Source organism: Schistocerca nitens, chromosome 5, assembly GCF_023898315.1.
Source record: "Schistocerca nitens isolate TAMUIC-IGC-003100 chromosome 5, iqSchNite1.1, whole genome shotgun sequence".
Classification (NCBI taxonomy): Eukaryota; Metazoa; Arthropoda; class Insecta; order Orthoptera; family Acrididae; genus Schistocerca; species Schistocerca nitens.
The window spans coordinates 256,681,170-256,698,773 of NC_064618.1; the positions used below are offsets into that span (position 1 = coordinate 256,681,170).

The 17,604-nt window shown below is 45.4% G+C and overlaps 1 protein-coding gene across 1 annotated transcript in view; it reads right to left on the minus strand.

Moving 5' to 3' along the window:
• The window catches only part of LOC126260373 (lutropin-choriogonadotropic hormone receptor-like), a 341,279-nt gene that overhangs the window by 139,352 nt on the left and 184,323 nt on the right, over positions 1-17,604 (minus strand). Inside the window, exon 8 of the mRNA XM_049957702.1 lies at positions 13,395-13,512. Coding sequence (XP_049813659.1) covers positions 13,395-13,512 — 118 coding nt within the window. The remainder of the gene's footprint in view (positions 1-13,394; positions 13,513-17,604) is intronic.

Below are 17,604 nucleotides of genomic sequence, written 5' to 3' on the forward strand. Positions count from 1 at the left end.
CACGGGAGAAACTGAAACGAACCACAGGATGCGAGAACCATAACCTCCGAGAACCATTCACCTTGGATGAACTAGACTCTGTCATCTCCACCTTGAAACTGAACAAAGATGCTGGCATCGATGACATAAAAGTAGAACAGATCAATAAGTTCGGCCGTACCACTGTGCAATGGCAGCTTAGAATGTTTAATGAATGTGTATCAAGGTTATATATTCCCAAGCTCTGGAGGAAAGTTCATGTGGTTGCACTACCTAAGCCTGGCAAGGAACCAAACGACCCTAAAAACTTTCGCCCTGTTATGCCTCTGTTTCAAGGTCTTCGAGCGTCTTATTCCCCCCCCCTCCCCCCCCCCATGAACCATGGACCTTGCCGTTGGTGGGGAGGCCTGCGTGCCTCAGCGATACAGATAGCCGTACCGTAGGTGCAACCACAACGGAGGGGTATCTGTTGAGTGGCCAGACAAACGTGTGGTTCCTGAAGAGTGGCAGCAGCCTTTTCAGTAGTTGCAGGGGCAACAGTCTGGATGATTGACTGATGTGGCCTTGTAACACTAACCAAAACGGCCTTGCTGTTCTGGTACTGCGAACGGTTGAAAGCAAGGGGAGACTACAGCTGTAATTTTTCCCGAGGGCATGTAGCTCTACTGTATGGTTAATGATGACGGCGTCCTCTTGGGTACAATATTCCGGAGGTAAAATAGTCCCCCATTCGAATCTCCGGGCAGGGACTAATCAGGAGGACGTCGGTATCAGGAGAAAGAAAACTGGCGTTCTACGGATCGGAGCGTGGAATCTCAGGTACCTTAATCGGGCAGGTAGGTTAGAAAATTTACGAAGGGAAATGGATAGGTTAAAGTTAGATTTAGTGGGAGTAAGTGAAGGTCGGTGGCAGGAGGAACAAGACTTATGGTCAGGCGAATACAGGGTTATAAATACAAAGTCAATTAGGGGTAATGCAGGAGTAGGTTTAATAATGAATAACAAAATAGGAATGCGGGTAAGCTACTACAAACAGCATAGTGAACGCATTATTGTGGCCAAGATAGACACGAAGCCCACGCCTACTACAGTAGTACAAGTTTATATGCCAACTAGCTCTGCAGATGACGAAGAAATTGAAGAAATGTATGATGAAATAAAAGAAATTATTCAGATAGTGAAGGGAGACGAAAATTTAATAGTCATGGGTGACTGGAATTCGGTAGTAGGAAAAGGGAGAGAAGGAAACGTAGTAGGTGAATATGGATTGGGGGTAAGAAATGAAAGAGGAAGCCGCCTGGTAGAATTTTGCACAGAGCACAACTTAATCATAGCTAACACTTGGTTCAAGAATCATAAAAGAAGGTTGTATACATGGAAGAAGCCGGGAGATACTGACACGTTTCAGATAGACTATATAATGGTAAGACAGAGATTAGGAACCAGGTTTTAAATTGTAAGACATTTCCAGGGGCAGATGTGGACTCTGACCACAATCTATTGGTTATCAGCTGTAGATTAAAACTGAAGAAACTGCAAAAAGGTGGTAATTTAAGGAGATGGGGCCTGCATAAACTGACTAAACCTGAGCTTGTACAGAGTTTCGGGGAGAGCATAAGGGAACAATTGACAGGAATGGGGGAAAGAAATACATTAGAAGAAGAATGGGTAGCTTTGAGGGATGAAGTAGTGAAGGCAGCAGAGGATAAAGTAGGTCAAAAGACGAGGGCTAGTAGAAAACCTTGGTAACAGAAGAAATACTGAATTTAATTGATGAAAGGAGAAAATATAAAAATGCAGTAAATGAAGCAGGCAAAAAGGAATACAAACGTCTCAAAAATGAGATCGAAAGGAAGTGCAAAATGGCTAAGCAGGGATGGCTAGAGGACTAATGTAAGGATGTAGAGGCTTATCTCACTAGGGGTAAGATAGATACTGCCTACTGGAAAATTAAAGTGACCTTTGGAGAAAAGAGAACCACTTGTATGAATATCAAGAGCTCAGATGGAAACCCAGTTCTAAGCAAAGACGGGAAAGAAGAAAGGTGGAAGGAGTATATAGAGGGTCTATACAAGGGCGATGTATTTGAGGACAATATTATGGAAATGTTAGAGGATGCAGATGAAGATGAAATGGGAGATATGATACTGCGTGAAGAGTTTGACAGAGCACTGAAAGACCTGAGTCGAAATAAGGCCCCGAAAGTAGATACCATTCCATTGGTACTACTGAAAGCCTTGGGAGAGCCAGTCCTGACAAAATTCTACCATCTGGTGAGCAAGATGTATGAGACAGGCGAAATATCTCAGACTTCAAGAAGAATAAAATAATTCCAATCCCAAAGAAAGCAGGTGTTGACAGACGTGAAAATTACCGAACTATCAGTTTAATAAGTCACGGATGCAAAATACTAACGTGAATTCTTTACAGACAAATGGAAAAACTAGTAGAAGCCGACCTCGAGGAAGATCAGTTTGGATTCCGTAGAAATAATGGAACACGTGAGGCAATAGTCACCCTACGACTTATCTTGGAAGCTAGATTAAGGAAAGGCAAACCTACGTTTCTAGGATTTGTAGACCTAGAGAAAGCTTTTGACGATGTTGACTGGAATACTCTCTTTCAGATTCTGAAGGTGGCAGCGGTAAAATACAGGGAACGAAAGGCTATTTACTATTTGTACAGAAAGCAAATGGCAGTTATAAGAGTTGAGGGGCATGAAAGGGAAGCAGTGGTTGGGAAGGTAGTGAGACAGAGTTGTAGCCTCTCCCCGATGTTATTCAATCTGTATATTGAGCAAGCAGTGAAGGAAACAAAAGAAAAATTCGGAGTAGGTATTAAAATCCATGGAGAAGAGATAAAAACCTTGACGTTCGCCGATGACATTGTAATTCTGTCAGAGACAGCAAAGGACTTGGAAGAGCAGTTGAATGGAATGGATAGCAACTTGAAAGGAGGATACAAGATGTACATCAACAAAAGCAAAACGAGGATAATGGAATGTAGTCGAATTAAGTCGGGAGAAGCTAAGGGTATTAGATTAGGAAATGAGACACTTAAAGTAGTAAAGGAGTTTTGCTATTTGGGGTGTAAAATAACTGATGATGGTCGAAGTAGAGAGGATATAAAATGTAGACTGGCAATGGCAAGGAAAGCGTTTCTGAAGAAGAGAAATTTGTTAACATCGAATATAGATTTAAGTGTCAGGAAGTCGTTTCTGAAAGTATTTGCATGGAGTGTAGCCATGTATGGAAGTGAAACGTGGACGATAAATAGTATGGACAAGAAGAGAATAGAAGTTTTCGAAATGTGGTGCTACAGAAGAATGTTGAAGATTAGATGGGTAGATCACATAACTAATGAGGAGGTATTGAATAGGATTGGGGAGAAGAGACGTTTGTGGCACAACTTGACTAGAAGAAGGGATCGATTGGTAGGACATGTTCTGAGGCATCAAGGGATCACCAATTTAGCATTGGAGGGCAGCGTGGAGGGTAAAAATCGTAGAGGGAGACCAAGAGATGAATACACCAAGCAGATTCAGAAGGATGTAGGTTGCAGTAAGTACTGGGAGATGAAGAAGCTTGCACAGGATAGAGTAGCGTGGAGAGCTGCATCAAACCAGTCTCTTCACTGAAGACCACAACAACAACAACATCCTTAACAGAATTAGTGGCATCCTCGAAGAAATATTCATCCCTCAACACGCTGGAAAGTCGTGTTGCAGTCAGATACTGAACCTCACTCAACGCATCTAAGATGGTTTCGAACAGGGTAAGCTAACAGTGTTGCCTTTTTCGACCTAGCAGCTGCATACGACACTATTAATCACAGGAAGCCGCTGAGGAAAATTTACCAACGCACCAAGGATTACCATCTAACATCCTTTATTGGTACTCTCCTACAGAACTGAAGATTCTAAATCTCTCTCCATTATAAGAAGAGCAGATAGCACATACGAAAGAATGGTTTACCTCAAGGCAGTGTGCCCACCCCTGTGCTCTTCAATGTTTTCACTAATGATAAGGCTATAACGGAAACTTCCAGGCTTTTCATCAATGTTGATGATATTGCAGTGGCTGCTCATGGACAGACGTTTGAAGAAGTAGAGGAAAAGTTCACTTCTGCGCTAGGAACGCTTGGCTCTTACTACAAAGCCAGTCATCTAAAGACAAATTAGGTGTGGCAATTTCACTTGAAGAATAGAGACGCTCGGCAGGAACTGGATGTTACATGGCAAGGCAAACGACTGGAGCCCTGTTCAACACCAGTATATTAGGGTGTTACCCTTGGAAGAACTCTGTCCTTCAGAAAACATTGCCATAACGCCAGGATGAAATTTAGTTCACGGAATAACATCTTGAGGAAGCTCACATCCACCGCCTGGGGAGCAAGTCCTCCTGTCCTGAAAATTTCGGCTCTTGCTTTGTGTGTGTCTGCTGCAGAGTATACTTCACCTGTGTGGAGTGCATCCACTCACAGCAAACAGGTTGATATTGCAATCATTGATAGTGTCCGAATATTGTATGGATGTATGAAGCAAACTCCAATCGATAAAATCCACGTGATTGTTGGAATAGCTCCCACCACTATTACACTATTTGGCCTTTAAAATTGCTACACCACGAAGATGACGTGCTACAGACACGAAATTTAACTGACAGGAAGAAGATGCTTTGATATGCAAATGATTAGCTTTTCAGAGCATTCACACAAGGTTGGCACCGGTAGCGATAACTACAACGTGCTGATATGAGGAAAGTTTCCAACCGATTTCTCATACACAAACAGCAGCTGACCGGCGTTGCCTGGTGAAACGTTGTTGTGATGCCTCGTGTAAGGAGGAGAAAGGCGTACCATCACGTTTCCGAATTTGATAAAGGTCGGATTGTAGCCTATTGCGATTGCGGTTTATCGTATAGCGACATTGCTGCTGGCGTTGGTCGATATCCAATGACTGTTAGCAGAATATGGAATCAGTGGGTTCAGGAGGGTAATACGGAACGCCGTGCTCGATCCCAAAGGCCTCGTATCACTAGCAGTCGAGATGACACGCATCTTATCCGCGTGGCTGTAACGGATTGTGCAGCCACGTCTCGATCCCTGAGTCAACAGATGAGGACGTTTACAAGACAACAACCATCTGCATGAACAGTTCGCCGACGTTTGCAGCAGCATGGACTATCAGCTCGGAGACCATGGATGCGGTTACCCTTGACGCTGCATCACAGAGAGGAGCGCCTGCTATGGTGTACTCAACGACGAACATGGGTGCACGAATGGCAAAATGTCATTTTTTCGGATGAATCCAGGTTCTGTTTACAGCATCATGATGGTCGCATCCGTGTTTGGCGAGATCGCGGTGAACGCACATTGGAAGCGTGTATTCGTCATCGCCATACTGGCGTATCACCCGGCGTGATGGTATGAGGTGCCATTGGTCACCTCTTGTTCACTATGACGGCACTTGGAGCAGTGGACGTTACATTTCAGATGTGTTACGACCCGTGGCTCTACCCTTCATTCGATCCCTGCGAAACCCTACATTTCAGTAGGATAATGCACGACCGCATGCTGCAGGTCCTGTACGGGCCTTCCTGGATACAGAAAATGTTCGACTGCTGCCCTGGACAGCACATTCTCCAGATCTCTCATCAATTGAAAATGTCTGGTCAATGGTGGCCGAGCAACTGACTCGTCACAATACGCCAGTCACTACTCTTGATGAACTGAGGTATCGTGTTGAAGCTGCATGGGCAACTGTACCTGTGCACACCATCCAAGCTCTGTTTGACTCAATGCCCAGGCGTATCAAGGCCGTTATTACGGCCAGAGGTGGTTGTTCTGAGTAGTGATTTTTCAGGATCTATGCACCCAAATTGCGTTTAAATGTAATCACATGCCAGTTCTAGTATAATATATTTGTCCAATGTAAACCCGTTTATCATCTGCATTTCTTCTTGGTGTAGCAATTTTAATGGTGACTAATGTGTAAAGGATATAGCTGCTGATATAGTGAGGTATAAGCAAACTTATGATCTCCAATGTCCACTGCATGATCCTCAGGCTGTAGTCCGACGACTGTAGTCGAGAAAGAGCTTCATCGCCAGGACTCAGCCACTAGAGGCAACACCATAGTCTAACCGCGTCACCGGGTGGAGGAGCAAGCTACCACCTGATATCCCTGTAAAGGAAATGACTTGCCCTTCCCTATTTGGAAATCGATCTTTCGTCTTAGGGTGGGCGTTCCTCTTTGCAAGACTAACATGCGAAAATGGGGCATTCATCCAGCTGATGGAGATACATCCTCCAAGTGCGGAATAACACAAGACCCGGCCCACCTGCTAATTTGTCCTCTACTTGAACACCCCTGCACAACACAGGACCTGATCGAGGGAAACAACAGGGCCATCGGAACCTTCTGGAAATGCTGACCAGACACGGAAATGGATGAATGATCATCAGAAAAACTGCAACACGAAGCAAGTACCAGAACATCTAAATATTTACTCAAGAGGTTAATTCAAGCAATTTCTAACCTGACCTTGCCTCTATCAGGGACTTGGTTTTACACGGGGTACTCGTACGACACATGGGTCACTGTTCACGGGCGAAGCGTTTGCTTCTGCGTAATAGTATTGGGGAAAATAATGAGTGGGATGTTAAAAAGTCAGTATCTCAGTAGACAGTCCGCATACAGGCCGCCCACATCCTCAGTCGAAAATAATTCTAACCACAGACTGGTGTGATGTATACTGCTATAAGTTATTTTGGAGGTAGGGCTGTTTGCACCAGTGCAATCGAACACAGGCTATCCTGCAGAGCTGGAAGTATCCCGTAACTTATTGATTATTTTTCCGTTAGGGAAAACTTCATTTCAGGGATGCAACAGAACGTAAGGTTTCGACATCCAGCGCTGTTCGCTCATGACCAGCAGTTTCACAGGAAAGCACACGGGATATAACACAACATTACACCATTTGGAACAGCTTTCAGCGAATTTAAACTAATTATTGTTTTTCCTGTCAAACATTAATCTTTGATGCCTAAATTACCTACAGGCCGTAAGAAAAACTCAGACTTCATATGCAGTTGGGTAATGTAATAAATCCAATGGTGACAAGTGAAAATTTGTGACAGACTGAGACTCCCTTTTAACGCGAGCGGTCACCATAACCACTTCGGCTATCCGAGAACGCTTCCCTTTTCCCCTTTCAGCCCAAATCTTCAACTTGTCGCACACTACACATGCACCTGACGGCGAATGGTGATGACTTCAGTCCGGAAACGTACTACATCTGAACTATTTCAGAAACCAGGTGAAGCTGCGAGCAATGGACAGTGGACACTGTGCGTGTGGTGTGTGACAAGTTGAGAATCTGGGCTAGAAGGGAAGTGCGCTCAAGCAGCCGAAGCCTTTCAGGCGACCAAGGTAAATTAAATCCAGGTTTGATTCTCGGTCTGGCACAATTTTTCGCTTGTCGCCAGTGAGTCACTAACTGTTGCCACCTAGAATAACTCCGAAAGTATGGTAGTAGCTGAAAGGTGTGAGGGATAAATCTTGCATGGGACCACAGGGCCCATAATATGACGTTGGTTTTCTGTTGCCAGGCGGGTCGTGTCAGAGAAATGGTCAACTTTGTTTTTTTAAATGGGATGCTATAGTTTAGTACTTAATTTCTGATAGCAGTTATCGAGACGAATCCAATGAGGTGTAACAGTAAGGTCTTTGAAGGTCAACAGAGATAAAAAAGGTGGCATGAACATCCATTTGCAGAAGGTGTCCGAAATGATGACCATTGGTAACAATGCAGTGCTGCAATCTTCTTATCATGGATTGAGTGGTATTCCTTATCACTTCGGCACTTACAGAAGCACGTGCTCTGAAAATTCTCTCTCGTATATCGTGCAAATAGTAAATACACTCCTGGAAATGGAAAAAAGAACACATTGACACCGGTGTGTCAGACCCACCATACTTGCTCCGGACACTGCGAGAGGGCTGTACAAGCAATGATCACACGCACGGCACAGCGGACACACCAGGAACCGCGGTGTTGGCCGTCGAATGGCGCTAGCTGCGCAGCATTTGTGCACCGCCGCCGTCAGTGTCAGCCAGTTTGCCGTGGCACACGGAGCTCCATCGCAGTCTTTAACACTGGTAGCATGCCGCGACAGCGTGGACGTGAACCGTATGTGCAGTTGACGGACTTTGAGCGAGGGCGTATAGTGGGCATGCGGGAGGCCGGGTGGACGTACCGCCGAATTGCTCAACACGTGGGGCGTGAGGTCTCCACAGTACATCGATGTTGTCGCCAGTGGTCGGCGGAAGGTGCACGTGCCCGTCGACCTGGGACCGGACCGCAGCGACGCTCGGATGCACGCCAAGACCGTAGGATCCTACGCAGTGCCGTAGGGGACCGCACCGCCACTTCCCAGCAAATTAGGGACACTGTTGCTCCTGGGGTATCGGCGAAGACCATTCGCAACCGTCTCCATGAAGCTGGGCTACGGTCCCGCACACCGTTAGGCCGTCTTCCGCTCACGCCCCAACATCGTGCAGCCCGCCTCCAGTGGTGTCGCGACAGGCGTGAATGGAGGGACGAATGGAGACGTGTCGTCTTCAGCGATGAGAGTCGCTTCTGCCTTGGTGCCAATGATGGTCGTATGCGTGTTTGGCGCCGTGCAGGTGAGCGCCACAATCAGGACTGCATACGACCGAGGCACACAGGGCCAACACCCGGCATCATGGTGTGGGGAGCGATCTCCTACACTGGCCGTACACCACTGGTGATCGTCGAGGGGACACTGAATAGTGCACGGTACATCCAAACCGTCATCGAACCCATCGTTCTACCATTCCTAGACCGGCAAGGGAACTTGCTGTTCCAACAGGACAATGCACGTCCGCATGTATCCCGTGCCACCCAACGTGCTCTAGAAGGTGTAAGTCAACTACCCTGGCCAGCAAGATCTCCGGATCTGTCCCCCATTGAGCATGTCTGGGACTGGATGAAGCGTCGTCTCACGCGGTCTGCACGTCCAGCACGAACGCTGGTCCAACTGAGGCGCCAGGTGGAAATGGCATGGCAAGCCGTTCCACAGGACTACATCCAGCATCTCTACGATCGTCTCCATGGGAGAATAGCAGCCTGCATTGCTGCGAAAGGTGGATATACACTGTACTAGTGCCGACATTGTGCATGCTCTGTTGCCTGTGTCTATGTGACTGTGGTTCTGTCAGTGTGATCATGTGATGTATCTGACCCCAGGAATGTGTCAATAAAGTTTCCCCTTCCTGGGACAATGAATTCACGGTGTTCTTATTTCAATTTCCAGGAGTGTATTTGCCGAATACTGCGTATCCATCTAACGTGCCACTGACATGTAAACATCATTCAACGGGTTCGTAATACAACACTAATAGGAACGGAAAGACTAGTAACATCAAATCAAGAGAATGTGAATGATGTATTTCTTCGAAGAACAAGTCGATATGCGTCTCATTTACGCAGAATGCCAACGAAATTTAGTGAAAGCTAGAGACTTATACGCTCAAAGATATCATCAACGTACTGACCCCACATGCCGTACATTTAAATATGTGTATGATAATTTGAGAACAACTGGATATTTAACGCATCGGAAACATATACGACAAAGGAAAGGTACTAACGAGGAAACTAAAACTGTTACTCATGTCACTGTTGTTTGAGACCCATGTGTTAGTTCGTGCCAAATCACAAGGGAATCTTGCATGAGCCAGAGTAGTGTTGTTCGCGTTCTGCATCGCCATAAATATCACCCTTACCACATCAGTCTCCATCAAGAATTAACAGGTACAGGTTGTATGCGTCGCATTGAATTCTGCCGATGGGCTCAACTTCAAATATAGAGAGATGACACATTTATTAATATGATTTGATTCACTGACGAGGCTACATTCACGAACCATGGAAATGTTAATCTGCATAACATGCAATATTGGGCAACTGAAAATCCATGTTGACTGCGGCAAGTTGCACACCATAAACCGTGGTCGGCAAATCTATGGTGTGGGATTCTGGGAGACAGAATTTTAGGCCCATATTTCATTGAAGGAAATCTTAATGGTAGGAAGTACACCACATGCATGCAAGAAACATTAGGCCTGTTATTGGAAGAAATACCTTTAGGAACAAGGAACAGAATGTTGTATCAGCACGAAGGGTGTCCGTCACATTTTTTGCTGATGGCTAAAAATGAGTTGCAGAGACAATTCCCAAATCGTTGGATTGGACGCACGTGAGATATGTCATGGCCGGCTCGGTCGGCAGACTTGACGCTTCTGGACTTTTTAGTGGGGATTCGTAACAGACATTGTTCATAAAGACATTCCAACTACACCTGAAGGTATGCGAGAGAGAATTATCAGAGCATGTGCTTTGACAAGTGCCGGTGTGATAAGGATTACCACTCAATCCATGTTAAGAAGATTGCAGCACTGCATTGATACCAATGGTCATCACTTTGAATACCTTCTGTAAATGGAAGTTCATGCCACCTTTGTGATCTTCGTTGACCTTCGAAGACCTTACTGTTACGCATCATCGGATTCCTCTTGATAGCCGCTGTCAAAAAATAAGCACCCAAATTTAGCACACCACTTTAAAAAACGAAGTTGATCGTCGCATCTCTGACGCGGAACCCACCTAGCAACAAAAAACAAACGTCATATAAAGGCCCCCATTGTCCCTTGCAACATTGTCCCACATACTTTTCAGTTGTTATCATACTTCCGGAGTTATTCTCGGTGGCAATAGTTAGTGACTCACCCTATATAAACAGGGTGGTCCATTGATCGTGGGTGGGCCAAATATCTCACAAAATAAGCGTCAAACGAAAATCTACAAAGCATGAAACTTGTCTAGCTTGAAAGGGGAAACCAGACTGCGCTATGTCTGGCCCACTAGATGGCGCTGCCATACGTAAAACGGATATCAACTGCGTTTTTTTTAAACATGAACCCCCATTTTTTTACATATTCGTATAGTACGTAAGGAAATATGATTGTTTTCGTTGGACCACTTTTCTCGCTTTGTGATAGATGGCACTGTAATAGTCACAAACATATGGCTCACAATTTTAGACGAGCAGTCGGTAACAGGTTTTTTAAATTAAAATACAGAACGTAGGTACGTTTGAAAATTTTATTTCGGTTGTTCCAATGTGAACTTATCATTTCTGAGAACGCATTTTGTTACAGCTTGGTTACCTGTAAATACCACATCAACACAATAAATGCTCAAAATAATGTCCGTCAACCTCAATGCATTTGACAATACATGTAACGACATTCCTCTCAACAGCGAGTAGTTCGCATTCCGTAATGTTCGCACATGCACTGACAATGCGCTGATGCATGTTGTCAGGCGTTGTCGGTGGATCACGAAAGCAAATATCTTTCAATTCTCCCCACAGAAAGAAATCCGGGGATGTCAGATCCGGTGAACGTGCGTGCCATGGTATGGTGCTTCGACGACGAATCCACCTGTCATGAAATATGCTATTCAATACCGCTTCAGCCGGACGCGAGCTATGTGCCGGACATCCATCATGTTGGAAGTACATTGCCATTCTGTCATGCAGTGAAACATCTTTTAATAACATCGATAGAACATTACGTAGGAAATCAGCATTCATTGCACCATTTAGATTGCCATCGATAAAATGGGGGCTAATTGTCCTTCCTCCCATAATGCCGCACTATACATTAACAGGCCAATGTCGCTGATGTTCCACTTGTCGCAGGCATCGTGCATTTTCCGTTGCCCAATAGTGCATATTATTCCGGTTTACGTTACCGCTGTTGCTGAATGACTCTTCGTCGCTAAATAGAACGCGTGCAAAACATCTGTCATCATCCCGTAATTTCTCTTGTGCCCAGTGGCAGAACTGTACACGACATTCAATGTCGTCGCCATGCAATTCCTGGCGCATAGAAATATGGTATGGGTGCATTCGATGAGGATGTAGCATTCTCAACACCGACGTTTTTGAGATTTCCGATTCTCGCGCAATTTGTCTGCTACTGATGTGCGGATTAGCCGCGACAGCAGCTAAAACACCTACTAGGGCATCATAATTTGTTGCTGGTCGTTTTTGACGTTTGACATGTGGCCGAACACTTCCTGTTTCCTTAAATAACGTAACTATCCGGCGAACGGTCCGGACACTTGGATGATGTCGTCCAGGATACCGAGCAGTATACATAGCACACGCCCGTTGGGATTTTGATCACAATAGCCATGCATCAACACGAAATCGACCTTTTCCGCAATTGGTAAACGGTCCATTTTAACACGGGTAATGTATCACGAAGCAAATGCCGTCCGCACTGGCGTAATGTTACGTGATACTACGTACTTATACGTTTGTGACTACTACAGCACCATCTATCACAAAGCAAAAAAAGTGGTCCAACTAAAATATTTATACTTCTTTACGCACTACACGAATACGTAATAAAAAAAGGGGGTTCCTATTTAAAAAAACGCAGTTGATATCCGTTTGACCTAAGGCAACGCCATCTAGCGGGCCAATCATGGCGCCATCTGGTTTCCCCATTCAAGCTACGCGAGTTTCGTTCTTTGTAGTTCTTTCATTTGATGCCTATTTCGTGTGCTATTTGGCCCAGTCACTATCAATGGACCAACCTGTATACAGGGTGAGTCAAGAGGAAAGGTACATGCTTTGAGGGCTGATAGTGTTAGTATATGTGAACGAAAAAAATCATGTGGACGCATGCCCTTTTCCGATTGGTTTCCGAGATAGAACAGACTTAATATCACTTTTGTACGTTTTTCTTGAATAACTCGAAAGCCGCACACTCCAACGAAAACGCGTCGCAGTACAAAATTAAACTATATTAAAATCCCTACAAAGTAGGTCCTATACGTTTGTTTCTCTAGAAATACTGGTTTGTGTGATGAGTGCGCGAGGACGTTGAAAAACTCATTCGTAGCGCATGCGCTGTAACTTACGTAGTTTTATAGGCCTATTTGAGGTAGTTTCCCGACTTGAAAGACCACAAGTGTAGTGTATCAAACTATTCGTCTCAACTTGCTCTACACTACTGTGTTACATTGATAGTACAGAAAATAAATAACAATGAATATTAAATGTGTTCTATCTCAGAAGCCATTCGGAGCAGGATATAAAGTCCATATGAAGCTTTTTATTCAGTATCACTAATACTATCAACCCTCAAAGCATATATATAAAAAATTGATGTCTTTTGGATATTTCCGAAAGAACAGCCACCACGCATATAATAATATAAATCATTTACTACTTCAGTTCCTTACAGCTGTCCATTTAATTTTAATGTCATTTGAGCTGAGAGAAGTTTTGGCTCGCTAGTCCGCTGCGCTCACCTCGAAGTTGTAGACGGAGGGGAACACCTTGAGGCTGCTGGTGTCCTGCAGGCGCAGCTCGTCGATGCCCTCGAGTCCGCGTGTCGGCAGCTGCGTCACCGCCGTCTCCGACAAGTCGCTGCCGACACACATGGCGTCCGCTGCTGCAACTCTCTCCACACATGTACTCACTCGCTAGCCACTGATTCTCTGGCAGAAGTTTCCATGCGATGAAATCATGTAATTGATCAATAAAGGCTATTGACAAGGCAAAAAGTAGTTTTTTTGTTTGTTTATTCATTTAGAGACATTAAAAGCGTTAACTGTGTACATAAGGCCCTGCGAGCAATGCAGCACGTCTTCTTTGTTCCGTTTATTTGGCATTTTCCTAAGAAATAGTTGACTGATTAACCGACATATCCATCTAGAACAAATCTCACCCTCTCTCTGACACAGTAAAATATTTATGACTAACTCCTGACAGAAATTTGCCATGGAATGCACACTTCCTCAGGGACCAAAACAAAGCCTGAAACAGACTAATATTGGGTTGTTGCATAAGTTCGTGGGGTATTTCCGTAAGTTTAATAAGCGCAATGGATACACATAAAATAGGCTTACGTCACCAGTACTACACTACTGGACATTAAAATCGCTACACCAAGAAGAAATGCAGATGATAAATGAGTATTCATTGGACAAATAATTTTTACTAGGAATGACATGAGATTACATTTTCACGCAATTTGGGTGCAGAGATCCTGAGAAATCAGTACCCAGAACAACCACCTCTGGCCGCCTGAGAATTGAGTCAAACAGAGCTTGGATGGTGTGTACAGGTACAGCTGCCCATGCAGCTTCAACACGATACCACAGTTCATCAAGAGTAGTGACTGGCGTATTGTGATGAGTCAGTTGCTCGGCCACCATTGACCACACGTTTTCAATTGGTGAGAGATCTGGAGAATGTGCTGGCCAGGGCAGCAGTCGAACATTTTATGTGTCCAGAAAGGCCCGTACAGGACATGCAACATGCGGTCCTGCATTATCCTTCTGAAATGTACGTTTACGCAGGGATCGAATGAAGAGTAGAGACACGGGACGTAACACATCTGAAATGTAACGTCCACTGTTCAAAGTGCCGTCAATGCGAACAAGAGGTGACCGAGACGTGTAACCAATGGTACCCCATACCATCACGCCGGTTGATACGCTTCCAATGTGCGTTCACTGCGATGTCACCAAACATGGATACGGCCATCATGATGCTGTAAACAGAACCTCGATTCATCGGAGAAAATGACGTCTAGCCGTTCGTGGATCCAGGTTCGTCCTTCAGTACACCATCGCATGCGCTCCTGTCTGTGATGCAGCGTCAAGGGTAACCGCAGCCATGGTCTCCGAGCTGATAGTCCATGCTGCTGCAAACGTTGTAGAACTGTTCGTGCAGATGGATGTTGTCTTGCAAACGTCCCCATCGGTTGACTCAGGGATCGAGACATGGCTGCACGATCCGTTACAGCCATGCGGATAAGATGCGTGTCATCTCGACTGCAAGTGATAGGAGGCCTATGGGATCCAGCACGGAGTTTCGTATTACACTTTTGAACCGACCGACTCCATATTCAGCTAACAGTCATTGGATCTCGACAAACACGAGAAGCAATGTCGCGATATGATAAACCGCAATCGCGATAGGCTACAATCCGACCTCTATCGAAGTCGGAAACGTGATGCTACGCATTTCTCCTCCTTACACGAGGCATCACAACAACGTTTCACCAGGCAACGCCGGTCAACTGCTCTCTGTGTATGAGAAATCGGTTGGAAACTTTCCTCATGTCAGCACTTTGTAGGTGTCGCCACCGGCGCCACCCTTGTGTGAATGCTCTGAAAAGCTAATCATTTGCATATCACAGCATCTTCTTCCTGTCGGTTAAATTTCGCGTCTGTAGCACGTCATCTTCGTGGTGTAGTAATTTTAATGGCCAGTGTATATTCTACTTCACTACTTACATCAGTCTCCCAACGCTGGGGGGACTTTTCGATTTCGCGACTGTAGGAATCACATGGTTTTGAGGTGAAGAACTCGTCGAGCAATGTTCGGAGAGAATTTTCTTCCAGAAAGATAGGGAACGGAAAAGGTGAAAATCTTAGAGAGCAAAATCAGGTGAATGAGATGTGTCTAGCAGTATACAGGTGGGCGCTATCGTGGATTAGTATCTCTCCATGCAGTCTTCCTGGTCGTCGTTGTTGGATTCCGTCTGCCAGATTACTCAGTTGACAATAAATGTCAGCAATGTTGGTTTTACCTCAGGGAAGCAATTCGTATTAGAGCAAGCTGTTGCTGTTTCACCAAATGCATGACATCGTCTTTTGTGGGTGCGCATAGGTCTTGGTATGGGGAAATTCTACACTGCTGGCAGTTAAAATTTCTACACCGCGAAGATGACGTGCTACAGACGCGCAATTTAACCGACAGGAAGAAGATGCTGTGATATGGTAATGATTAGCTTTTCAGAGCATTCACACAAGGCTGGCGCCGGTGGCGACACCTACAACATGCTGACGTGAGGAAAGTTTCCAACCGATTTCTCATACACAAACAGTAGATGACCGGCGTTGCCTGGTGAAACGTTGTTGTGATGCCTCGTGTAAGGAGGAGAAATGCGTACCATCACTTTTCCGACTTTGATAAATGCCGGATTGTAACCTATCGCGATTGCGGTTTATCGCATCGCGACATTGCTGCTAGCGTTGTTCGAGATCCAATTACTGTTAGCAGAACATGGAATAGGTGGGTTCAGGAGGGTAATACGGAACGCCGTGCTGGATCCAAACCGCCTCGTATTACCAGCAGTCGAGATGACAGGCATCTTATCCGCATGGCTGTAACGGATCGTGCGGCCACGTCTCGATCCCTGAGTCAACCGATGGGGACGTTTGCAAGACAACAACCATCTGCACGAACAGTTCTACGACGTTTACAGCAACATGAACTATCAGCTCGGAGACCATGGCTGCGGTTACCCTTGACGCTGCATCACAGACAGGAGCGCCTGCGATGGTGTACTCAACGACGTACCTGGGTGCACGAATGGTCAAATGTAATTTTTTTGAATGAATCCAGGTTCTGTTTACAGCATCATGATGGTTGCATCCGTATTTGACGACATCGCTGTGAACGCACATTGGAAACGTGTATTCGTCATGGCCACATTGGCGTATCACGCGGCGTGATGGTATGGGGTGGCATTGGTTACACGTCTCGGTCGCCTCTTTTTCGCATTGATGGCACTTTGAACAGTGAACGTTGCATTTCAACGTGTTACGACCCATGGCTCCACCTTTCATTCGATCCCTGCGAATCCCTACATTTCAGCAGGATAATGCACGACCGCATATTGCAGGTCCTGTACGGGGCTTTCTGGATATAGAAAATGTTCGACTGCTGCCCTGGCCAGCACATTCTCCATATCTCTCACCAACTGAAATCGTATGCTTAATGGTGGCCAAGCAACTGGCTCGTCACTATACGCCATTCACTACTCTTTGTGAACTGTGGTATCGTGTTGAAGCTGCATGGGCAGCTGTACGTGTACACGCCATCCAAGCGCTGACTGAATGCCCAGGCGTATCAAGGCCGTTACTGCAACCAGAGGTGGTTGTTCTGGGTAGTAATTTCTCAGGATCTATGCACCCAAACTGCGTGAAAATGTAATCACATGTCAGTTCTACTGTAATATATTTGTCCAATGAATGCCCGTTTGTCATCTGCATTTCTTCTTGGTGTAGCAATTTTAATGGCCAGTAGTGTACATTGTTTGGGCTCACTCACTCCTTTCTATTCCTTACATTCGCATAAAGACAACATTTCTCGTCACCAATAACGGTACAGGATTGGAATGGTCCGTGTTGTTCACGAGCCAATCGATGACGAGCAAGCAGAGATGCACATATTGCCACGTGGTGATTTTTGTGATCTTGGATTAGAGTAGACTGGGCAAGATTTCAGCTAGCCTGCCATGGCCAGGGAACGAGTGCCAAAGCGCTCAGCCTTGGTCCTCATTTCCCCCACAGCCACACCACGTTGCCTTACTGCGAGGAGAGGGAAGAGGGGGAAACTGTGAACGCACCACATTTACGAGACAGTGCAGGTGAACTGCATAGTACTTGATTCTGTATTTCACATTTCTCAACAACGCAGGTCAAGAATAAAACAGTTTTCAGT